This window comes from Rhinoraja longicauda, chromosome 2 (genome assembly GCF_053455715.1).
Source record: "Rhinoraja longicauda isolate Sanriku21f chromosome 2, sRhiLon1.1, whole genome shotgun sequence".
Classification (NCBI taxonomy): Eukaryota; Metazoa; Chordata; class Chondrichthyes; order Rajiformes; family Arhynchobatidae; genus Rhinoraja; species Rhinoraja longicauda.
The window spans coordinates 8,870,798-8,894,096 of record NC_135954.1 but is presented as its reverse complement, the minus strand read 5'-3'; the positions used below and the strand labels follow the sequence as shown (position 1 = coordinate 8,894,096).

Below are 23,299 nucleotides of genomic sequence, written 5' to 3'. Positions count from 1 at the left end.
ACCTGCCTTCTCTCCATACCCCCTGATCCCTTTAGCCACAAGGGCCACATCTAACTCCCTCTTAAATATAGCCAATGAACTGGCCTCAACTACCTTCTGTGGCAGAGAATTCCACAGACTCACCACTCTCTGTGTGAAGAAATATTTTCTCATCTCGGTCCTAAAAGACTTCCCCCTTATCCTTAAGCTGTGACCCCTGGTTCTGGACTTCCCCAACATCGGGAACAATCTTCCCGCATCCAGCCTCTCCAACCCCTTAAGAATTTTATATGTTTCAATAAGATCCCCCCTCAGTCTTCTAAATTCCAGCGAGTATAAGTCTAGTCTATCCAGTCTTTCTTCATATGAAAGTCCTGCCATCCCAGGGATCAATCTGGTGAACCTTCTCTGTACTCCCTCTAAGGCTAGAATGTCTTTCCTCAGATTAGGAGATCAAAATTGTACACAATACTCCAGGTGCGGTTTCACCAAGGCCCTGTACAACTGCAGCAAAACCTCCCTGCTCCTATACTCAAATCCTCTTGCTATGAATGCTAACATACCATTCGCTTTCTTCACCGCCTGCTGCACCTGCATGCTTGCTTTCAATGACTGGTGCACCATGACACCCAGGTCACGTTGCATCTCCCCTTCTCCCAATCGGCCACCATTCAGGTAATACTCTGCTTTCCTGTTCTTGCCGCCAAAGTGGATAACCTCACATTTATCCACATTATATTGCATCTGCCATGCATTTGCCCACTCTCCTAATCTATCCAAGTCACTCTGCAGCCTCCTAGCATCCTCCTCGCAGATAACACTGCCACCCAGCTTCGTGTCATCCGCAAACTTAGAGATATTGCATTCAATTCCCTCGTCCAAATCATTAATATACACTGTAAATAACTGGGGTCCCAGCACTGAGCCTTGCGGTACCCCACTAGTCACTGCCTGCCATTCCGAAAAGGACCCGTTTATTCCTACTCTTTGCTTCCTGTCCGCCAACCAATTCTCTATCCACCTCAACACTGAACCCCCAATACCGTATGCTTTAAGTTTGTACACCAATCTCCTATGTGGGACCTTGTCGAAGGCCTTCTGAAAGTCCAGATATAACACATCGACTGGTTCTCCCTTATCCACTCTACTAGTTACATCCTCGAAAAATTCTATAAGATTTGTCATGCATGATTTGCCTTTCATAAATCCATGCTGACTTTGTCCGATGATTTCACCACTTTCCAAATGTGATGCTATCACATCGTTAATAACTGACTCTAACATTTTCCCCACTACCGATGTTAGGCTAACTGGTCTATAATTCCACCTTTTCTCTCTCCCTCCCTTTTTAAAAAGTGGGGTTACATTAGCTACCCTCCAATCCTCAGGAACTACTCCAGAATCTAAAGAGTTTTGAAAAATTATCACTAATGCATCCACTATTTCTGAGGCTACTTCCTTAAGCACTCTGGGATGCAGCCTATCTGGCCCTGGGGATTTATCAGCCTTTAATCCATTTAATTTACCTAACACCACTTCCCGACTAACCTGGATTTCCCCTCAGTTCCTCCATCTCATTAGACCCCCGGTCCCCTGCTATTTCCGGCAGATTGTTTATGTCTTCCTTAGTGAAGACAGAACCAAAGTAGTTGTTCAATTGGTCTGCCATCTCCTTGTTCCCTATGATCAATTCACCTGCTCCGACTACAAGGGACCTACATTTGTCTTAACTAGTCTTATCATCATCATATCATATCATATATATACAGCCGGAAACAGGCCTTTTCGGCCCACCAAGTCCGTGCCGCCCAACGATCCCCGTACATTAACACTATCCTACACCCACTAGGGACAATTTTTACATTTACCCAGCCAATTAACCTACATACCTGTACGTCTCTTCACATATCTATAAAAGCTTTTGCAGTCAGTTTTTATGTTCCCTGCCAGTTTTCTCTCATAATCTATTTTCCCTTTCCTAATTAAGCCCTTTGTCCTCCTCTGCTGGACTCTGGATTTCTCCCAGTCGTCTGGTATGATACTTTTTCTGGCTAATTTATATGCTTCATCTTTTGTTTTAATACTATCCTTGATTTCCCTTGTTAGCCACGGATGCACTACCTTTCCTGGTTTGTTCTTTTGCCAAACTGGGATGAACAATTGTTGTAGTTCATTCATGCAATCTTTAAATGCCTTCCATTGCATGTCCACCATCAACCCTTTAAGTATAAATTGCCAGTCTATCTTGGACAATTCACGTCTCATACCCTCAAAGTTACCTTTCTTTAAGTTCAGAACACTTGTTTCTGAATTGACTTTGTCACTCTCCATCCTAATGAAGAACTCCACCATATTATGGTCACTCTTGCCCAAGGGGCCTCGCACAACAAGACTGCTAACTAACCATTCCTCATTACTCAATACCCAGTCTAGAATGGCCTGCTCTCTCGTTGGTTCCTCGACATGTTGGTTTAGAAAACCATCTCGCAAACATTCCAATCTTTCCTCATATGACAGTCCCGCCATCCAAGGGATTAACCTCGTGAACCTACGCTGCACTGCCTCAATGTTCTTCCTCAAATTAGGAGACCTAACTGCACACAATACTCCAGATGTGGTCCACCAGGGCCCTGTACAACTGCAGAAGGACCTCTTTACTACTGTACTCAAATCCACTCGTTATGAAGGCCAACATGCCATTAGCTTTCTTCAATGCCTGCTGTGCCTGCATGTTTACTTTCAGTGACTGGTGTACAAGGACACCCAGGTCTCCTTGCACTTCCCTTTTTTCTGAAGAAGGGTCTCGACCCGAAACGTCACCCATTCCTTCTCTCCAGCATTTTGTGACTAAATCGATTTGTACCAGCATCTGCAGTTATTTTCTTATAATATAAGATAATAATCTGCCTCCTTGTTCTTGCCTAAATTGACATTTAGTTGTCAATTCGCACCTCATTAATTCATGAATGGCTTGAAGCACACGGGATTTCACCTCAACAGAATGTATATTAACATTTTGTTTGCTGCAAGGTGTAACCTTTAAGCAAGTTGAAACAAACTTCAAAAAGCAGTCTAACCTCAACAAGGTGCATCCCCTCATTTCCCACAATACAAACTGGATGCTTTAGAAGATGATGCAAGTATTACTATTTGCGGGACCAACCCAACGGATTCTTTGTGCGCTAGTCAAAGAAACAGAAACATAGAAAATAGGTGCAGGAGGAGGCCATTTGGCCCTTCGAGCCAGCACCGCCATTCATTGTGATCATGGCTGATCATCCACAATCAGTAACCCGTGCCTGCCTTCACCCCATATCCCTTGATTCCACTAGGCCCAAGAGCTCCATCTAACTCTCTTTCAAATTCATCCAGTGAATTGGCCTCCACTGCCCTCTGCGGCAGAGAATACCACAAATTCACAACTCTCTGGGTGAAAAAGTTTCTTCTCACCTCAATTTTAAATGGCCTCCCCTTTATTCTTAGACTGTGGCCCATGGTTCTGAACTCCCCCGACATTGGGAACATTTTTCCTCCATCTAGCTTGTCCAGTCCTTTTATAATTTTATATGTCTCTGGGCGGCACGGTAGCGCAGCGGTAGAGTTGCTGCTTTACAGCGAATGCAGCGCCAGAGACTCAGGTTCGATCCTGACTACGGGCGCTGTACTGTAAGGAGTTTGTACGTTCTCCTCGTGACCTGCGTGGGTTTTCTCCGAGAACTTCGGTTTCCTCCCACACTCCAAAGACGTACAGGTATGTAGGTTAATTGACTGGGTAAATGTAAAAATTGTCCCTAGTGTGTGTAGGATAGTGTTAGTGTGCGGGGATCGCTGGGCGGCGCGGACAGTGGGCCGAAAAGGCCTGTTTCCGCGCTGTATCTGAAATATGTGAAGAAAAAAAAAATGAAGATCTGCTCTCATCCTTCTAAACTCCAGTGAATACAAGCCCAGTCTTTCCAATCTTTCCTCATGTGACAGACCCGCCATCCCGGGGATTAACGTCGTGAACCTACGCTGCGCTGCACAAGTGGGTCTGCAATCATGCATTACAATCGCTTCACTCTTTTAACTCTCTATTTCTTTATCATGAATCTCTCTGTACACTGTGAATGGCTCGATTGTATCATGTATTTCCCCGCTGGCTGGTTAGCACGCAACAAAAGTTTTGCACTGTACCACAGTACACGTGACAATAAACTAAACTGAAAACTGAAATTAAAACAGAAAATGCTGGAACCTCTCACCATGTCCCAGGCCTGAAATCTAATCCAATTTCTCTTTCCACGGATGTTGCCTGGCTTGCTAATGTTTCTAACATTTTCTCTTTCACATTGTCAGCATCTGGGGGTTTTGTTTCCTTCTTTAAGTAATAACATTAATAGTATAGACACAAAATGCTGGAGTAACTCAGCGGGTCAGGCAGCATCTCTGGAGAGAAGGAATGGTTGATGTTTCAAGTCGAGACCCTTCTTCAGTCTGAGAAGGAATGGGTGACGTTTCAAGTCGAGACCCTTCTTCAGTCTGAAGAAGGGTTTTGACCCGAAACGTCACCCATTCCTTCTCTCCAGAGATGCTGCCTGACCCGCTGAGTTACTCCAGCATTTTGTGTCTACCTTCGATTTAAACCAGCACCTGCAGTTTTCTTTCCTACACATTAATAGTAGAAATAAGCTGTGACATAACTAAATGGTCAAAGGACTCAGGGGTGGAGTCAATCTAATTCCTGGGTCAATTTTGTAGCTGACCCGATGAGTTACTTCAGCACTTTGTGTTCTTTTGTGTAAAACGGCATTTGTAGTTCCTTGTTCCCACCGAGTAATAAGATAGACTGGCCATTTATCTCATTGCAGTACGTGGCTTCTTACCACCGAGGAAAATAAACAATAGGGTGGCATGGTGGCGTAGCGGTAGAGTTCCCGCCCTACAGTGCCAAAGACCCGGGTTCGACCCTGACTATGGTTACTGTCTGGACGGAGTTTGTACGTTCTCCCCGTGACCGCGTGGGTTTTCTTCGAGATCTTCGGTTTCCACCCACATGTCAGACATACAGGTTTGTTGGTTAATTGGCTTGGTATAAATGTAAAATTGTCCCTAGTGTGTGCAGGGCAATGTTAATGTGCAGGGATCGCTGGTTGGTGGGCCAAACGCCTGTTATCGCGCTGTATCTCTAAGCTAAACCAGTCTAAACATCATATTCCCTTTATGGTAGTTACCGCACTTCAGTGTGGAAGAGACAAGAGCACATCCAATTGAGTGATCATGAACTGATTGGCCTGGATGGGTTAAATCTATTTTGTAATTTCCATTGAATTCCTTGCATGCGAAGCACATTGATCTCCTTTGAAATGTACAAACACACACTGTTTTCCTGAACAAATTAGAACTCGACATGACTGAGAACTGTTGAATGAATTCCCAGTGTTTATTTATACTCATCTGATACATATACGTGCCCAGAGAAGCCTGAGGTGTGATACATGAAGTCATAGGGCGTGCCTCTGTTGTAAATCATACTGCTCTTGTTGTTACATCTATGGGTGGGTCTCACATAAGGCAGCTTTAGTAATGAGTTCACATGGAAATACTGTAAGATCATGAGCAACAAGAGCAGAATTAGGCCATTTGGCCCAAAGTCTACTCCGCCACTCGATTATGGTTGATCTATTTTTCCCTCTCAACCCCATTCTCCAGACTTCTCCCCGTAACCTTTGACGCCCTAACTAATCAAGAATAATTCATCAATCTCCACTTTAACAAAACCCAATGACTTGGGCTCCACCGCCAAGAATAGAAAGGCAGATTATTATCTGAATGGTGTCAAGTTAGAAAAAGGGGACATACAATGAGATCTGGGTGTCCTAGTGCATCAGTCACTGAAAGGAAGCATGCAGGTACAGCAGGCAGTGAAGAAAGCCAATGGAAGTTGGCCTTCATAACAAGAGGAGTTGAGTATAGGAGCAAAGAGGTCCTTCTGCAGTTGTACAGGGCCCTAGTGAGACTGCACCTGGAGTACTATGTGCAATTTTGGTCTCCAAATTTGAGGAAGGATATTCTTGCTATTGAGGGCGTGCAGCTTAGGTTTACTAGGTTAATTCCCAGAATGGCGGGACTGTCCTATGTTGAAAGACTGGAGTGGCTAGGCTTGTATACACTGGAATTTAGAAGGATGAGAGGGGATCTTATCGAAACATATAAGATGATTAAGGGGTTGGACACGTTAGAGGCAGGAAACATGTTCCCAATGTTGGGGGAGTCCAGAACCAGGGGCCACAGTTTAAGAGTAAGGGCCAAATGGCCTACTCCTGCACCTATTGTCTATTGTCTATTGTCAATTGCCATCTGTGGCAATGAATTCCACAGATTCACCATCTTCTGGCTAAATAAATTAGTCATAGACCCGCCATCCCTGTCACTCCCATCACCCAGCCCCAAACCGCCTGAGGTCGAGGAAGAGCTTCCTTCACACAGTCCAGCCACTGTCACCGTCTCCTCAAGCAACCAGACTAGCCTTGTGGGAAAAGAAACGCTGTGTAAACCACCACCATGAAAAGATGCCAATCCCAACCAAGGAACAGCTGCCACCTGGTCACAGGTGTGACTGGAAGACCTGGAAGCCCCTCAATAGGCTTCGTACAGGGGATAGGCCGATGCAAGACCAATATGAGCAGATGCGGCAGACACAGAGCGTGAATGTGGAACATCTGTACAATCCATGCCACACCTACTAAGATGCCCACTTCTTGGTGAACAATGCTGCCTGGAAGTTAGAAAATAGGTGCAGGAGGAGGCCATTCGGCCCTTCCAGCCGCACCGCCATTCATTGTGATCATGGCTGATCGTCCACAATCAATACCCCGTGCCTGCCTTCTCCCCATATCCCTTGATTCCACTAGCACCTAGAGCTCTATCTAACTCAGCGGTGGCAAACGAGAAGGCTGCCCACTGTGCAAGAGCCCGGCGGAACATTTGAAACATAGATGATGGACATGAAAGAGGAAGAAGGCAGAGAGTGATACAGTGTGGAAACAGGCCCTTCGGCCCAACTTGCCCATACCGGCCAACAATGTCCCAGCTACACTAGTCCCACTTGCCCTCGCTCGCTCCATATTCCTCCAAACCTGTCCTATCTGTGTACCTGAGACAGACACAAAAAGCTGGAGTTACTCAGCGGGACGGGCAGCATCTCTGGAGAGAAGGAATGGGTGACGTTTTGGGCCGAGACCCTTCTTCAGACTGGTCGGGGATTAGGGAAACGAGAGATATAGACGGTGATGTGGAGAGATAAAGAACAATGAACGAAAGATGTGCAAAAAAGTAACAATGCTAAAGGAAACAGGTTGTTTGTAGAGTGAAAATGAGAAGCTAGTGCGACTTGTGTGAGGGAGGGATAGAGAGAGAGAGGGAATGCCGGGGCTACCTGAAGTAAGTAAGAGAAATCAATATTCATACCACTGGGCTGTAAGCTGCCCAAGCAAAATATGAGATGCTGTTCCTCCAACTTGCGTTTAGCCTCACTCTGACAATGGAGGAGACTTAGGGTCAGTGTAGGAATGGGAAAGAGAATTAAAGTGTTTAGCAACCACATCAGGTAAGTTCAGGCAGGCTGACAAGGGTGTTCCGCGAAACGATCGCCCAGTCTGCGTTTGGTCTCGATGTATAAGAGTCCACATCTTGAACAACGGAAACAGTAGATGAGGTTGGAGGAGGTGCAAATGAAACTCTGCCTGACCTGAAAGGAATGTTGGGGTCCCTGGACGGAGTCGAGGGAGGACGTATAGCGACAGGTGTCGTATCTTCTGCGGTTGCAGGGGAAGGTACCTGGGGAGGGGGTGGTTTGGGTGGGAAGGGATGAGTTAACCAGGGAGTTGCGGAGGGAACGGTCTCTGCAGAAGGCGGGAAGGGATGGAGATGGGAAAATGTGGCTGGTGGTGGGGTCCCGTTGGAGGCGGCGGAAATTTCGGAGGATTATGTGTTGGATGCGACGGCTGATGGGGTGGAAGGTGAGGACTAGGGGGACTCTGTCTCTGTTGCATCTAGAGGGAGGGGGAGCAAGGGCGGAGCTGCTGGGTACCGAGGAGACACGAGTGAGGGCCTCATCTATGACGGGAGAGGGGAGCCCCTGATCCCTAAAGAATGAGGACATCTCGGATGTTCTAGTATGGAACATCTCATCTTGGACGCAGATGCGGCGTAGACGGAGGAATTGGGAGTAGGGGATAGAGTCTTTGCAGAAAGCAGGGTGGGAAGAAGTGGAGACGAGATAGTTGTGGGAGTCAGTGGGTTTGTAATAGACGTCAGTCAATAGTCTATTTCCCACGATGGAAACTGTGAGATCAAGAAAGGGGAGGGAGGTGACGGAGATGGTCCAAGTAAATTTGAGTGCAGGATGAAAATTGGTGGTGAAGTTGATGGAAGTCCATGAGTTCTGCACGTGTACAAGAGGTAGCACCAATGCAGTCATCAATGCAACGGAGATAAAGTTCGGGTTTAGGGTCAGTGTATGCCTGGAACAGTTATTGTTCGATGTAAACTTCAAAGAGCCATGCATAGCTAAGGTCCACACGGGTGCCCATAGCTACGCCTTGGACTTGGATACTGTATCTGTGTACCTGCCTAACTGTTTCTTAAACTGTACTCCAAAGACGTACAGGTATGTAGGTTAATTGGCTGGGTAAATGTAAAAATTGTCCCTAGTGGGTGTAGGATAGTGTTAATGTGCGGGGATCGCTGGGCGGCACAGACTTGGTGGGCCGAAAAGGCCTGTTTCCGGCTGTATATATATGATATGATATGATATGATATGATAAATGATGGGATAGTCCCAGCCTCAACTACCTCCTCTGGCAGCTTGTTCCATACACCCACCACCCTTTGTGTGAAAAAGTTACCCCTCGGATTCCTGTTAAATCTTTTCCCCTTCATCTTGAACCTATGTCCTCTGCTCCTCGATTCCCCTACCCTGGGCAAGAGACTCCGTGCATCTACCCGATCTATTCCTCTCATGATCTTATACACCTCTATAAGATCACCCCTCATCCTCCTGCGCTCCAAGGAATAGAGACCCAGCCCACTCAACCTCTCCCTATAGCTCACACCCTCCAGCCCTGGCAACATCCTCGTAAATCTTTTCTGACCCCTTTCAAGCTTGACAATATCTTGCCTTTAACACGGTGCCCAGAACTGAACACAATATTCTAAATGTGGTCTCACCAACGTCTCATATAACTGCAACATGACCTCCCAACTTCTATACTCAATACTCTGACTGATGAAGGCCAATGTGCCAAAATCCTTTTTGACCATCTTATCCACCTGCGACTCGCCCTTCAAGGAACCATGCACCTGTTCTCCTAGACCCCTCTGCTCCACAACACTACCCCAGAGGCCTACCATTTAATGTGCAGGTCCCGCCCTTCAATTCTACCTCATCTCCATTCTAAAAGGCACATCTTTTTTCTGCTCAGGTCAACAAGGTGACTATTTTGAGGTTTGGTCATTCTTACCCATCATCAGTTCCTTTTGAGAGCTTGAAGGGCTGGCTGTCCTGACAAGCTTGGCCTGAATGCCAACTCTCTTTGCAGGTGGAACAAAACTGTAGGTGACAAGACGGGCATCGAACTGGCACAGCCTGGTGAGAATCGCCCCCTTCAATCTGGCACACAGCCTGACACAGAACCTTGGGGCACCTTGTCCTGGAGGGGTCCAAATGGATCTCTGTAAATAAAAGAGAAATAAGTCATAAAATTCTTATTACTTTTGGTAATCGAGTGCAACAATTAAGTTCCCGGATAGTGATAGGACCTGGATAGAGTGGGTGTGTAGACTATGTTTCCACTAGTGGGAGAGTCTAGGACCAGAGGCCACAGTCTCAGAATAAAAGGACGTACCTTTAGGAAGGAGATGAGGAAGATTTTCTTTAGTCAGAAGGTGGCAAATTCATTGTCACAGACGGCCAAGTTAAAGGATATTGTAAAAGCGGAGATTGATAGATTCTTGATTAGTACGGGTGTCAGGGGCTGTGGGGAGTAGGCAGGAGAATGGGGTTAGGAGGGAGAGCTATGGATCAGCCATGATTGAATGGCAGAGTAGACTTCGTGGGCCGGATTGTCTAATTCTACTCCTATTCCTTATAACCTTCCTCCAAAAACAAATGGGGTATATATTTTGAGAGGAATGGGAATGAAGATGATGGAAAGATCTATTAACAAAGAAATCTCCCTTATATTCTATGAAGTTATGATCTAGAACTTCTTGAGAAGGTAGAAAAACAACAAAATCAAAGGTGCAGAAGCTTTTCCTTCCATTAACATGTTTTGGACAGGTACATGGATAGGACATGCATTCAAGAGAGAGCTCTTAAGGATAGCTGAGTCAGGGGGGTATGGGGAGAAGGCAGCAACGGGGTACTGATTGAGAATGATCAGCCATGATCACATTGAATGGTGGTGCTGGCTCGAAGGGCCGAATGGCCTACTCCTGCACCTATTGTCTATTGACAGGTTTGGAGGGTTATGGACCAAGCGCAGGCAAGTGGGACTAAGGTAGCTGAGACATTGTTGGCCAGTGTGGGCGAGTTGGGCTGAAGGACCTGTTTCCACACTGTATCACTCTATGCCTCTGTGACTCGAACCTTAATGGAATCATTATCACAGTGATCTCCTGAGATAGGCAAATTATATACCCAGAAAGAGTCTCAATGGCAGAATAAAGGTTTAGTTTAGTTTTAGTTTAGAGATACAGCATGGAACCAGGCCCTTTGGCCCACCGAGTCCGATCACTGACCAGCGATCCCCACACACTGACACTACCCTACACACGAGGAACAATTTACAATTTTTACCAAAGCCAATTAACCTACAAACCTGCACGTCTTTGGAGTGTGGGAGGAAACCGGAGCACCCGCCCGGTCTCATGGAAAACGTACAAGCTCCGTACTGACAGCACCCGTAGTCAGGATCGACCCCAGGCTCTGCAAGGCAACAACCTCACCGCTATGCCACTGTGCCGCCCCTGGTTGTACATCAAAAGTCTACATCCACGATTGAAAGGCAGAGATGGGACAAACAGGACATAGCTTCACCTCATTGCCTTTAAGGGACCAGATCTAGGGCAGAGCTTTTCTTCAGCAGATTAAATATTTTGGACAGAGACTGCGATGTGAAGAAAGCCAATGGAATGTTGGCCTTCATAACAAGAGGAGTTGAGTATAGGAGCAAAGAGGTCCTTCTGCAGTTGTACAGGGCCCTAGAGAGACCACACCTGGAGGACTGTGTGCAGTTTTGGTCTCCAAATTTGAGGAAGGATATTCTTGCTATTGAGGGCGTGCAGCGAAGGTTTACTAGGTTAATTCCCGGAATGGCGGGACTATCATATGTTGAAAGACTGGAGCGACTAGGCATGTATTCACTGGAATTTAGAAGGATGAGAGGAGATCTTATCGAAATGTATAAGATTATTAAGGGGTTGGACACGTTAGAGGCAGGAAACATGTTCCCAATGTTGGGGGAGTCCAGAACAAGGGGCCACAGTTTAAGAATAAGGGGTAGGCCATTTAGAACTGAGATAGGAAAAACTTTTTCAGTCAGAGAGTTGTGAATCTGTGGAATTCTCTGCCTCAGAAGGCAGTGGAGGCCAATTCTCTGAATGCATTCAAGAGAGAGCTAGATAGAGCTCTTAAGGATAGCGGAGTCAGGGGGTATGGGGAGAAGGCAGGAACGGGGTACTGATTGAGAATGATCAGCCATGATCACATTGAATGGCGGTGCTGGCTCGAAGGGCCGAATGGCCTCCTCCTGCACCTATTGTCTATTGTCTATTGTGACAGGATTCACGTGGTGTAAAATATTTTGCTGTTGGGAGCAGAACAAGTCAATAGGACCAAGTGCATGCAAAAGAAGCAAGGCGATTCAATTCGCTCTCATGACTGCAGTAGAAATCAGACAAGATTGAATTTTGTACTGCCCGCAAAAATCACAGCCCAATCCTTGCAGATAGCAGTGTTTGAAAAGGGACCCCTTTCCTGACACACGTCACATTATCAGTTTCCAACAGAAACAAGTTAATAAATTGTGTGCAGAAAAATCTCCCAAAAGGAAAATTTGAGCAAAGAGGACATGCAGGCTTGTAGATTAATTGGCTTGGTAGAAATGTAAAATGTCCCTCGAGGATGTAGGACAGTGTTAGTGTGTGTGTGGATCGCTGGTTGGCGTGGACTCGGTGGGTCGAAGGGCCTGTTTTCGTGCTGCATCTCTAAACTGAAACTAAACTAAAGGAAGGAAGCAAAGCACAAGCAAGCCAGATTCAATTAACCGCCTCGGCAGATGTTTCCTGCCACAGAGGGCAGTGGAGGCCAATTCACTGGATGAATTTTAAAAGAGAGTTAGATAGAGCTCTAGGGGCTAGTGGAATCAAGGGAAATGGGGAGAAGGCAGGAACGGGTTACTGATTGTGGATGAGTCACTGAAAGGAAGCATGCAGGTACAGCAGGCAGTGAAGAAAGCCAATGGAATGTTGGGGCTAGAGAGAGGCAGCTGAAGTACCCCTGACTGTACAGGCCTACGTTGCTCAGGCATCGAGGAACACCTAACCACTTTCTCACAAAAGAGCTGATTGTTCTTTCCATCTTCTCAACTCTTGTGAGGGTGATGTCATACATGGTTAGTGGCCACATAAAGCGAGGTCGTAGCCCAAACTGCAGGCACCAGATTATTAAGGGGTTGGACACGTTAGAGGCAGGAAACATGTTCCCAATGTTGGGGGGAGTCCAGAACAAGGGGCCACAGTTTAAGAATAAGGGGTAGGCCATTTAGAACTGAGATGAGGAAAAACTTTTTCAGTCAGAGAGTTGTGAATCTGTGGAATTCTCTGCCTCAGAGGGCAGTGGAGGCCAATTCTCTGAATGCATTCAAGAGAGAGCTAGATAGAGCTCTTAAGGATAGCGGAGTCAGGGGGTATGGGGAGAAGGCAGGAACGGGGTACTGATTGTGAATGATCAGCTATGATCACATTGAATGGCGGTGCTGGCTCGAAGGGCCGAATGGCCTCCTCCTGCACCTATTGTCTATTGTCTATTGAACGGGTTACTGATTGTGGATGATCAGCCATGATCACAATGAATGGCGGTGCTGGCTCGAAGGGCCAAATGGCCTCCTCCTGCACCTATTTTCTATGTTAAAAATGGAAAATTTAAAAAAACCAAAACAATTTGATCAATGCCAGTCTTAGTTGACCCAATCAATAGGCGAAAGAGGACAGAGTCCAAAGTAGTCAACTCCCCAGTGAGCAAGCAGCCAAGGAGAGCTCTTTAACATATTAAAAAAATATTGCACACCTCGATCAAATTTCAGTTGCTGATACAACTGAAGCAGGTCGGCTGGAACCAAACAAGCAATCTGAAACAAATTAAACAAAACGAATTAAACAAGAACCAAAGGCATTTACTTTTAAATTAAAAAAGATGAGACATACATTTAACTCAAATGCCCTTAAACACAACAGCTGATTCCAATGGTACTTTGTCACATGTACCTAGATGCAGTGAAATTCAATTTTAGACAATAGACAATAGAGAATAGACAATAGGTGCAGGAGGAGGCCATTTGGCCCTTCGAGCCAGCACCACCATTCGATGTGATCATGGCTGATCATTCTCAATCAGTACCCCGTTCCTGCCTTCTCCCCATACCCCCTGACTCCGCTATCCTTAAGAGCTCTATCTAGCTCTCTCTTGAATGCATTCAGAGGATTGGCCTCCACTGCTGGAGTAACACTACGGGTCAGGCAAGATCTCTGGAGAAAAAGGATGGCTCACTTTTCGGGACGGGACCCTTCTTTAGACTCCCATTTCATTTCAGGACCTTTCTTCATACTGTAGTTCCTTTCATTCGGTATAAACCAGCATCTGCAGTTCCTTTCTTCTCATCTTGGACATCTTGGACTTGTGGACGATCAGCCATGATTACAATGAATGGCGGTGCTGGCTCGAAGGGCCGAATAGCCTCCTCCTGCACCTATTTTCTATGTTTCTATATTTCTATCTAATGTATGTTTACCAAATTACCCAGGGTAATATGATCGTTTTGCTCTATTGATATCTGTATCTATCGGTGGAAAAGGTAAGGTCAATTAGAACGTGCAATACCGCTGTAAATAACTCTAGACTTCAATCTCCGAGGAGTCAATATCACCAACAACTTCTCCTGGACCACTCATGTAGAAGCAGCGACCGAGAAAGCACACCAACGCCTCTACTTTCTTAGAAGGCTTAGGAATCTCGGCATGTGCCCAATAACTCTCACTAATTTCTACAGATACGCTATAGAAAGCATTTTATCAGGATGCATCACAGCTTGGTTTGGGTAACAGCACCATCCAAGAACGCAAGAAAATGCAGAGGATTGTGGACGCAGCCTAGACCATCACGCAAACCAACCTCCCTTCCATCGACTCCATTTACACCTCACGACGCCTCGGCAAGGCCAGCAACACAATCAAGGACGAGTCGCAGCCTGGCCACTCCCTCTTCTCCCCTCTCCCATCGGGCAAAAGGTATAGAAATGTAAAAACGCACACCTCCAGATTCAGGGACAGTTTCTTCCCAGCTGTTATCAGGCAACTGAGTCATCCTACCACAACTAGAGAGAAGTCTAGTTTACTGGCTGGTAAAGCCAGTAAAGATTGTACTGGCTTTACCTTGCGCTAAACGTTACTCCCTTATCATGTACTGCAAATGTCTTGATTGCAATTATGTATTGTCTTTTCACTGACTGGTTAGCACACAACAAAAGCTTTTCAATGTACCTCGCTCGGTACACGTGACAATAAACTAAACTGATTTACTGATTTTACATTAGAATTTGTAATTGAGAATTCAACAAAAAGGGGCATATCTGTGCTGAGAAAATAGACACTTATTAAATGAAAGTGGGCCACTCATCCCCATACTTTGCTGTCTCATCCTCTCCCCTGTCACGGGTGGGTAGAACCACCACAGCTAGGGGCAGTCCAACCTGCGCTCGGTCCGCGTTGGCCAAACTGATCTCCCGGTGGCTGAGCACTTCAACTCCCCCTCCCATTCCCAGTCTGACCTTTCTGTCATGGGCCTCCTCCAGTGCCATAGTGAGGCCCATCGGAAATTGGAGGAACAGCACCTCATATTTCGCCTGGGCAGCTTGCAGCCCAGCGGTATGAACATCGACTTCTCCAACTTTAGATAGTTCCTCTGTCCCTCTCTTCCCCTCCTCCTTCCCAGATCTCCCTCTATCTTCCTGTCTCCGACTATATCCTTCCTTTGTCCCGCCCCCCTGACATCAGTCTGAAGAAGGGTCTCGACCCGAAACGTCGCCCATTCCTTCTCTCCCGAGATGCTGCCTGACCTGCTGAGTTACTCCAGCATTTTGTGAATAAATACCTTCGATTTGTACCAGCATCTGCAGTTATTTTCTTATATACATACAGCTGGGACAGAGCCATTTTGGCGTCTTTTTGAGCACGTACGCACTCATTCTGATGGGAAAAGAGGATGTTGGCAGGAGCATCATTCCCACCAGCAGAACCTGTAACTCCACTTCTTACCCCGCAATTTGAAAATTGCGCAACATATGCAAAGTTACCTCACTACCAAATCAATCATGTTATAATTATAATGGTTCTACAACAGGGGCGGCACAGTGAGGCAATGGTAGAGTTGCTTGCCTGACAGAGGCCAGAGACCCACGTTCGATCGTGACCATGGGTGTCGTCTGTGCGGAGTTTGCAAGCTCTCCCTGTGACCCCACGGATTTTCTCTGGGTAGGTGCTCCGATTTCCCCCCCACCCCCCCACACTTCAAAGACGTGCAGGTTTGTAGGTTAATAATAATAATAATAATAATAATAATAACAATAATCCTTTATTCATCCCACAACGGGGGAAATTTGCAGGGTTACAGCAGCAAAGTGGATAGCAAAAATAGATAAGCATTCATTATAAATAAAATAAAGATAATTGTCTTTATTTACTAGTCTGCTGGGTGCTGTGTGCAGATTGTGCAGTCTCAAGATTCAAGATTCAAGATTCAAGATAGCTTTATTGTCATCCAAATTGGACGAAATTCAGTCACCCACAGTCCAACAACAAAAGCATCTGACGGCAGCAGGAAGGAAGGACAATAGACAATAGACAATAGGTGCAGGAGTAGGCCATTCGGCCCTTCGAGCCAGCACCGCCATTCAATGTGATCATGGCTGATATCTCTCCTTCACACACTTGGGGTTCATTGGCTTTGGTTAAAAATAAATGTAAATTGCACCTAGTGTTTAGGATAGTACTAGTGTATGGGGATTGCTGGTCAATGAACCAAAGGGACTGTATCACTAAAGTCTAGAGTCTAGTTGTGTCCTGTTGAAGTGAGTGAGTAATAGATTTTTCTTTTTTAAACACCTCCATCCATTGTAGTCACACATATTTAAATAAATACTGCCAGATATAATCCTCTGATTTCACGGAAAGCTCCTCAATTTCCTCCCCCGTCATCCCATTTAGAAATGTAGAGACACCTCAAGGAACTAATTTGAGGAAGGATATTCTTGCTATTGAGGGCGTGCAGCGTAGGTTTACTAGGTTAATTCCCGGAATGGCGGGACTGTCATATGTTGAAAGACTGGAGCGACTATCATATCATATCATATCATATACATACAGCCGGAAACAGGCCTTTTCGGCCCACCAAGTCCGTGCCGCCCAGCGATCCCCGTACATTAACACTATCCTACACCCACTAGGGACAATTTTTACATTTACCCAGCCAATTAACCTACATACCTGTACGTCTTTGGAGTGTGGGAGGAAACCGAAGATCTCGGAGAAAACCCACGCAGGTCACGGGGAGAACGTACAAACTCCTTACAGTGCAGCACCCGTAGTCAGGATCGAACCTGAGTCTCCGGCGCTGCATTCGCTGTAAAGCAGCAACTCTACCGCTGCGCTACCGTGCCGCCCTTGTAGACTAGGCTTGTATACACTGGAATTTAGAAGGATGAGAGGAGATCTTATCGAAACGTATAAGATTATTAAGGGGTTGGACACGTTAGAGGCAGGAAACATGTTCCCAATGTTGGGGGAGTCCAGAACAAGGGGCCACAGTTCAAGAATAAGGGGTAGGCCATTTAGAACTGAGATGAGGAAAAACTTTTTCAGTCAGAGAGTTGTGAATCTGTGGAATTCTCTGCCTCAGAAGGCAGTGGAGGCCAATTCTCTGCATGCATTCAAGAGAGAGCTAGATAGAGCTCTTAAGGATAGCGGAGTCAGGGGGTATGGGGAGAAGGCAGGAACGGGGTACTGATTGAGAATGATCAGCCATGATCACATTGAATGGCGGTGCTGGCTCGAAGGGCCGAATGGCCTCCTCCTGCACCTATTGTCTATTGTCTATTGTCTATAACTTCAGGTGACGGTTTACAAAGAAAAATACAAAGTGCTGGAGTAACTTGGCGGGTCTGGCAGATGTTTTGGGTCGGGACCCTACGCAAAACGCCGTCTGCTCACGCCCACCGGAGGTTGCCTGACCACACCGAGTTACTCCTACACTGGTTTCCCCCCCCCCCCCCCCCCCCCCCATTTAGTAACCTACTCAATCTTCACAGAGTCAAACCGCTGGTTAAACACAGAAGGCAGGAAAGCACAACTGGACTGCATGCGTGGTTCCAGCAACATCTAAATCTGTTGCACAGCTTTTCTTTCCATAGAGCTAACAAAAACACATTTCCTTGCCATATGGAAGAAGGTCACTTCTGCCCCTCGTGTCTACGCCTGCTCACAGAGCAAGTCCATTCGCCCACTAATGTTCTTTGTGATCTATTGTTCTCAGATTTGCAACAACTCAATTCTCCCTACACGATCCAGATAACTTGCAGTGACAAGAGCCACGAGCGTTTTGTCGACATAGGTGCCGAAGCAGAACAATGACATTCTTATTTGAGGCAGCACAACAGATATGCAAACCAATCTCTGGTAGACATCTAAAACATCACCTATTCCAGAGATGCTGCCTGACCTGCTGAGTTACTCCAGCATTTTATCTTCCGTATCTATCTTCGGTGTAAAACCAACATCAGCAGTTCCTTCCTGCATATTAACAGCAACATATCCTATGTGGAAATACCTATCAATATTTACCTTGTTCAGGTTTTTAAAAATATATAAGTTTTGGTTGAAAGTTTTGCCAGCGCTGTTTGCATAACACCTGGAGTTTAGAAGCCTCAAAGCTGAGCCTGAAGACTCTCTGACGTTCAAGAGAAACCAATATGCTTCTCGGGTTTCGGACAGAACATTAGGGTGGATCTGGTGCAGTGCAGAACTTGGCATAAGTTGTAGCAGCAATGAGTCACCATCTCCAGCGATGTCTGGCCAAGTCATAGAGCGATACAGTGTGGAAACAGGCCCTTCTGCCGAACTCACCCAAACCAGCCGGTTCCCCAGCGACACTAATCCCCCTTGCCTGCGCTTGGTTCATATCTCTTAGGTGTGCCAACTATCTCACTCCCAAATACGGGGCAAGGTGATGTCACTGCCCTGCGCCCCAGGTGACCTCACCCAGCCAGCGGCCACGTGCTTCCGCTTCACCAATTGCGGCCGCCCGGGCCGGGAGGCAGGTAGCTACGCAACCTCCGTTAGGCGGTGCCCGAGACTGTCCGGAGCTAAAATGTCCGAAACCTAGAGTGTCAGGATCTAAACTGTCGGGACCTACAGCGCCCCCCCGGGCCTACAACATCCCCCGGGCCCAATACGGGACAAGGGCAGTCTTGTACAGGACAAACCAATTTAGCCCAAAATACAGGATGTCCCGGCTAATACGAGACAGTTGGCAAAGCCTACAAGCAATAAAATTTGTAAAAATCCCATGACCCAGTTTATATTTCTTAACATATGCATATCCAATGGCTCTCATGATATTACTTTCTCCTTCAAGATATTATTCAGTTTAATGAATGTGTTTATTTGTTTCATACAAGAGCTGAATTTACTGGAATTTGGTTAAACTTGCTGAAGCTTCCCAATACATAGCCAGTTTGTTTACCTTAGACTTTAGTAGACAATAGACAATAGACAATAGGTGCAGGAGTAGGCCATTCGGCCCTTCGAGCCAGCACCGCCATTCAATGTGATCATGGCTGATCATTCTCAATCAGTACCCCGTTCCTGCCTTCTCCCCATACCCCCTGACTCCGCTATCCTTAAGAGCTCTATCCAGCTCTCTCTTGAATGCATTCAGAGAATTGGCCTCCACTGCCTTCTGAGGCAGAGAATTCCACCCATGACCGAGGGGGCCTAAGAAGATCATCCAAGATCAGTACCCCATTCCGGCTTTTTCCCCAGATCCCTTGATTCCCTTAGGCCCGAAGAGCGAAATCTAACTCTTTCTTGCCCCATGGCTTTATCGACTCCAAAGGCATCACAAATCAGCTGCTTGTGAATGCATTCCTAGTCGAGACCGGACCACAAATAACACACGAGGGAAACCTTGAGGGAGCTTTGTGACCGGAATGAGATGACTTTCAGCAAACAGGACAGGATCCCGGCGAGCCGCGGCCACGCCTGACAGCGGGGCTGGTTCGCCCGTAGGGGAACCGGGAACCCATCTGAAAAGACCCGGTTGCCGTGCCGTGCGGCCGGATGCAGAAAGACGTGGGGAAGCCGCCGAGCCCGGCCCTAGCTCTGTCCCCCGAAGACAGAAAGCAAAATAAAATAATAATAATAATCGGACCGGAGCTGAGAGTTTGAAGAACTGCACAACAAGGGACATGGACAGAACAGGTTTGGAAGGTTATGGACCAAACGGAGGCACGTGGGACAAGTGTAGCTGGGACATTGTTGGCCGGTGTGGGCAAGTTGGGCCGTAGGACCTGTTTCCACGTTGTATCGCTCTATGACTCTAAGGGAGATTCATGGCTCCAAGATGAAAAAAGATGCTATGTACCATTAAGAACTCAAGCATCACAGACCATCACACAAAACAACCTCCCTTCCATTGACTCCGTCCACACTTCATGCTGCCTCGGCAAGACCAACAGCATAATCAAGGACCAGTCTCATCCCAGTCACTCCCTCTTCTCCCCTCTCCCTTCAGCCAGAGGTACAGAAGTGTGAACACACATACCTCCAGATTCAGGAACAGTTTCTTCCCAGCTGTCATCAGGCAACTGAATCACAATAGACAATAGACAATAGGTGCAGGAGTAGGCCATTCGGCCCTTCGAGCCAGCACCACCATTCAATGTGATCATGGCTGATCATTCTCAATCAGTACCCCGTTCCTGCCTTCTCCACATACTCCCTGAATCGGCTATCCTTAAGAGATCTATCGAGTTCTCTCTTGAATGCATTCAGAGACTTGGCCTCCACTGCCTTCTGAGGCAGTGAATTCCACAGATTTACAACTCTCTGACTGAAAACGTTTTTCCTCATCTCCGTTCTAAATGGCCTACCCCTTATTCTTAAACTGCGGCCCCTGGTTCTGGACTCCCCCAATATTGGGAACATGTTTCCTGCCTCTAACGTGTCCAACCCCTTAATAATCTTCTATGTTTTAATAAGATCCCCTCTCATCCTTCTAAATTCCAGTGTATACAAGCCTATCATCCGATCAACAACTAGAGTTCCTGAGTTACTATCAACCTCATTGGAGACCCTCGGACATCAGACTTTGCCTTGCACTATATGTTATTCCCTTTATCCTGTATTTCTACGCTGTGGATAGCTTGATTGCAATCATGTGTAGTCTTTCTGCACAAAACAAAAAAAGCTTTTCACTGTACTTCAATACACGTGGCAATAAATCAAACTCAGGACAGGCACAAGATGCGGGAGTAACTCAGCGGGATAGGCAGCATCTCCGGAGAAAAGGAACAGGTGACGTTTCGGTTCAGACTTCAGAAACATAGGGAAGGCCAGAACAAAATGGCGGCGCTGCCATAGCAGCTGCGGCTCACCTGCGGTCCATTTGTCTTTGTGTTTTTGTTGTTTTTTTGTCTTAATTGTAGTTGTGATGTGGTGTTTTTGTGTTTGTGTACTATGTGTGTATGTGGGGGGGAGGGGGGGAACTGTAAAATTGTAAATAGGTGTCCCTTCCGAATGGAGACCCGACCTTTGTTTTCTGGGCCGTGTCTCCGTTCCTGCTGCGGCCTACCATCGGCCCAACTCCTGGAGCTGTCGGCCTCCAGGACTCCGGTTCGCAGAGCCCGCGGACCGGACTTACCATCACCGGAGCCGGCCGTCTTCGGAGGCTGCGGGAGCAGCTGCGACTCACCTTAGGCTCGGGCCGCGTGGATGCCGACATCAGGAGCTCCGGCAGCGGCAGCGTGTTCGCCCGCCCCGGATCGCGGGGCTTGGGTCACGGACATTTCACCGTCCGGCGCGGCCTAAGATAGGCCGCGGGATATTTCTCTGCTGGGCGGGGGCTTCAATGTCGGGAGCCACGACCGCCCCGACGTGCAGCAACAGCGGCAGCGACAGCGTGTTCGCCCGCCCCGGATCGGACTTATCGGCGGAGCCGGCCGTCTTCGGAGGCTGCGGGAGCGGCTGCGACTCGCCTTGGGCCGGCCCGCTGCGGACCGTCCGGCGTGGCCTGCAACCACAACAACCTGACCGCGGGAGAGGACAGCGGGAGAAGGGAAAAGACATTGTGGCCTTCCATCACAGTGAGGAGAGGACTGGAGGAGGAGACTCACTGTGATGGATGTTTTCTTGATGGATGTTTCTTTTGTGTGTTTTGGGGGTTGTGTAATTTTAATGCCTATTTTGATGCTTTTGTTGTTGGACTGTGGGTGACTGAATTTCGTCCAATTTGGATGACAATAAAGCTATCTTGAATCTTGAAATCAGGGCCGGCAATAGATGAGCTCAGGAAGGATGGAGCCCACAATGGCCCATTGTTGGCTGGGGAAGCTATGCTAACGACAGGGATACAAGGATGTGAACAGTGGGACTAGTAGGGGGCAGAGAGAGAGGGGGTGGGGGTGGGGGGGATGCAGGAGTTACTTGAAACGAGCAGCATGCCACACATGCAAACGAGATCTAGTGGGATATGGCATGAGAGGCCAGTGACAGCAGTCTGGCCTCAAGGACGTAGATGCAGTGCCACTAGACCCCCCAATAACGTCACAGGACTGGTCAGACTCCACAAATAACACATCCTACCAAATACTTAACTGGATTCCAAGGTTAGATTTATTATTGTCACATGTACCGAGGTACAGTGAAAGGAAAAAAAACTGCAGATGCTGGTTTAAATCGAAGATAGACACAAAATGCTGGAGTAACTCAGTGGGTCAGGCAGCATTTCGGGACAGAAGGAATGGGTGACGTTTCGGGTCGAGAAGAAGGGTCGCGACCCAAAAATGTCACCCATTCCTTCTCTCCTGAGACGTTGCCTGACCTGCTGAGTTACTCCAGCATTTTGTGTCTACCCACAAACCGAACCAATCACTTGCCGGGATTGGAGTGATGGACTGCAGAAAGCCATGATTTAAAGCCACGATTTAAATGCGAGATAAAAAAGGCAAGGAAAATGGTTGGGCAGGAAACATAGAAGGAACTGCAGATGCTGGTTTACACCAAAGATAGACACGAAGTGCTGGAGTAACTCAGCGGGTCAGGCAGCACCCCTGGAGAAAATGAACAGGTGACGATTCGGGTCGGAACTTCCAACCCGAAACGTCACAATAGACAATAGGCAACAGACAATAGGTGCAGGAGGAGGCCATTCGGCCCTTCGAGCCAGCACCACCATTCAATGTGATCATGGCTGATCATTCTCAATCAGTACCCTGTTCCTGCCTTCTCCCCACACCCCCTGACTCCACTATTCTGAAGAGCTCTATCTAGCTCTCTTTTGAATGCATTTAGAGAATTGGCCTCCACTGCCTTCTGAGGCAGAGAATTCCACAGATTTACAACTCTCTTGACTGAAAATGTTTTACCTCATCTCCATTCTAAATGGCCTACCCCTTATTCTTAAACTGCGGCCCCTGGTTCTGGACTCCCCCAACATCGGGAACATGTTTCCTGCCTCTAACGTGTCCAACCCTTTAATAATCTTATATGTCACGTATTCTTGACGCGCCTCACGCGTTCTGCCTGACCCGCTGAGTCACACCGGCATTTTGTGGAGTCTGAATAAGGCTTCAGAATCGTCTGGGCAAGAGACTGTGAGATTTACCCGACCTATTCCTCTAATGCAGCAGGCAATTGCGATCCTTATCTTTTCCTGCTTCGGATGCAGCTGCAACATCTGGCAGATTTCAATGTAGGCGTGGGGGAGGACCAGCTCAGTTCCCACAATAACCCC

At 47.1% G+C, this 23,299-nt stretch overlaps 1 protein-coding gene across 1 annotated transcript in view; it reads right to left on the bottom strand.

Moving 5' to 3' along the window:
* The window catches only part of LOC144602129 (E3 ubiquitin-protein ligase RNF144B-like), an 83,723-nt gene that overhangs the window by 11,495 nt on the left and 48,929 nt on the right, over positions 1-23,299 (bottom strand). The window contains exons 4-5 of the mRNA XM_078414860.1: positions 13,307-13,367; positions 9,480-9,690 (exon numbers count right to left, since the gene is read on the bottom strand). Coding sequence (XP_078270986.1) covers positions 9,480-9,690; positions 13,307-13,367 — 272 coding nt within the window. The remainder of the gene's footprint in view (positions 1-9,479; positions 9,691-13,306; positions 13,368-23,299) is intronic.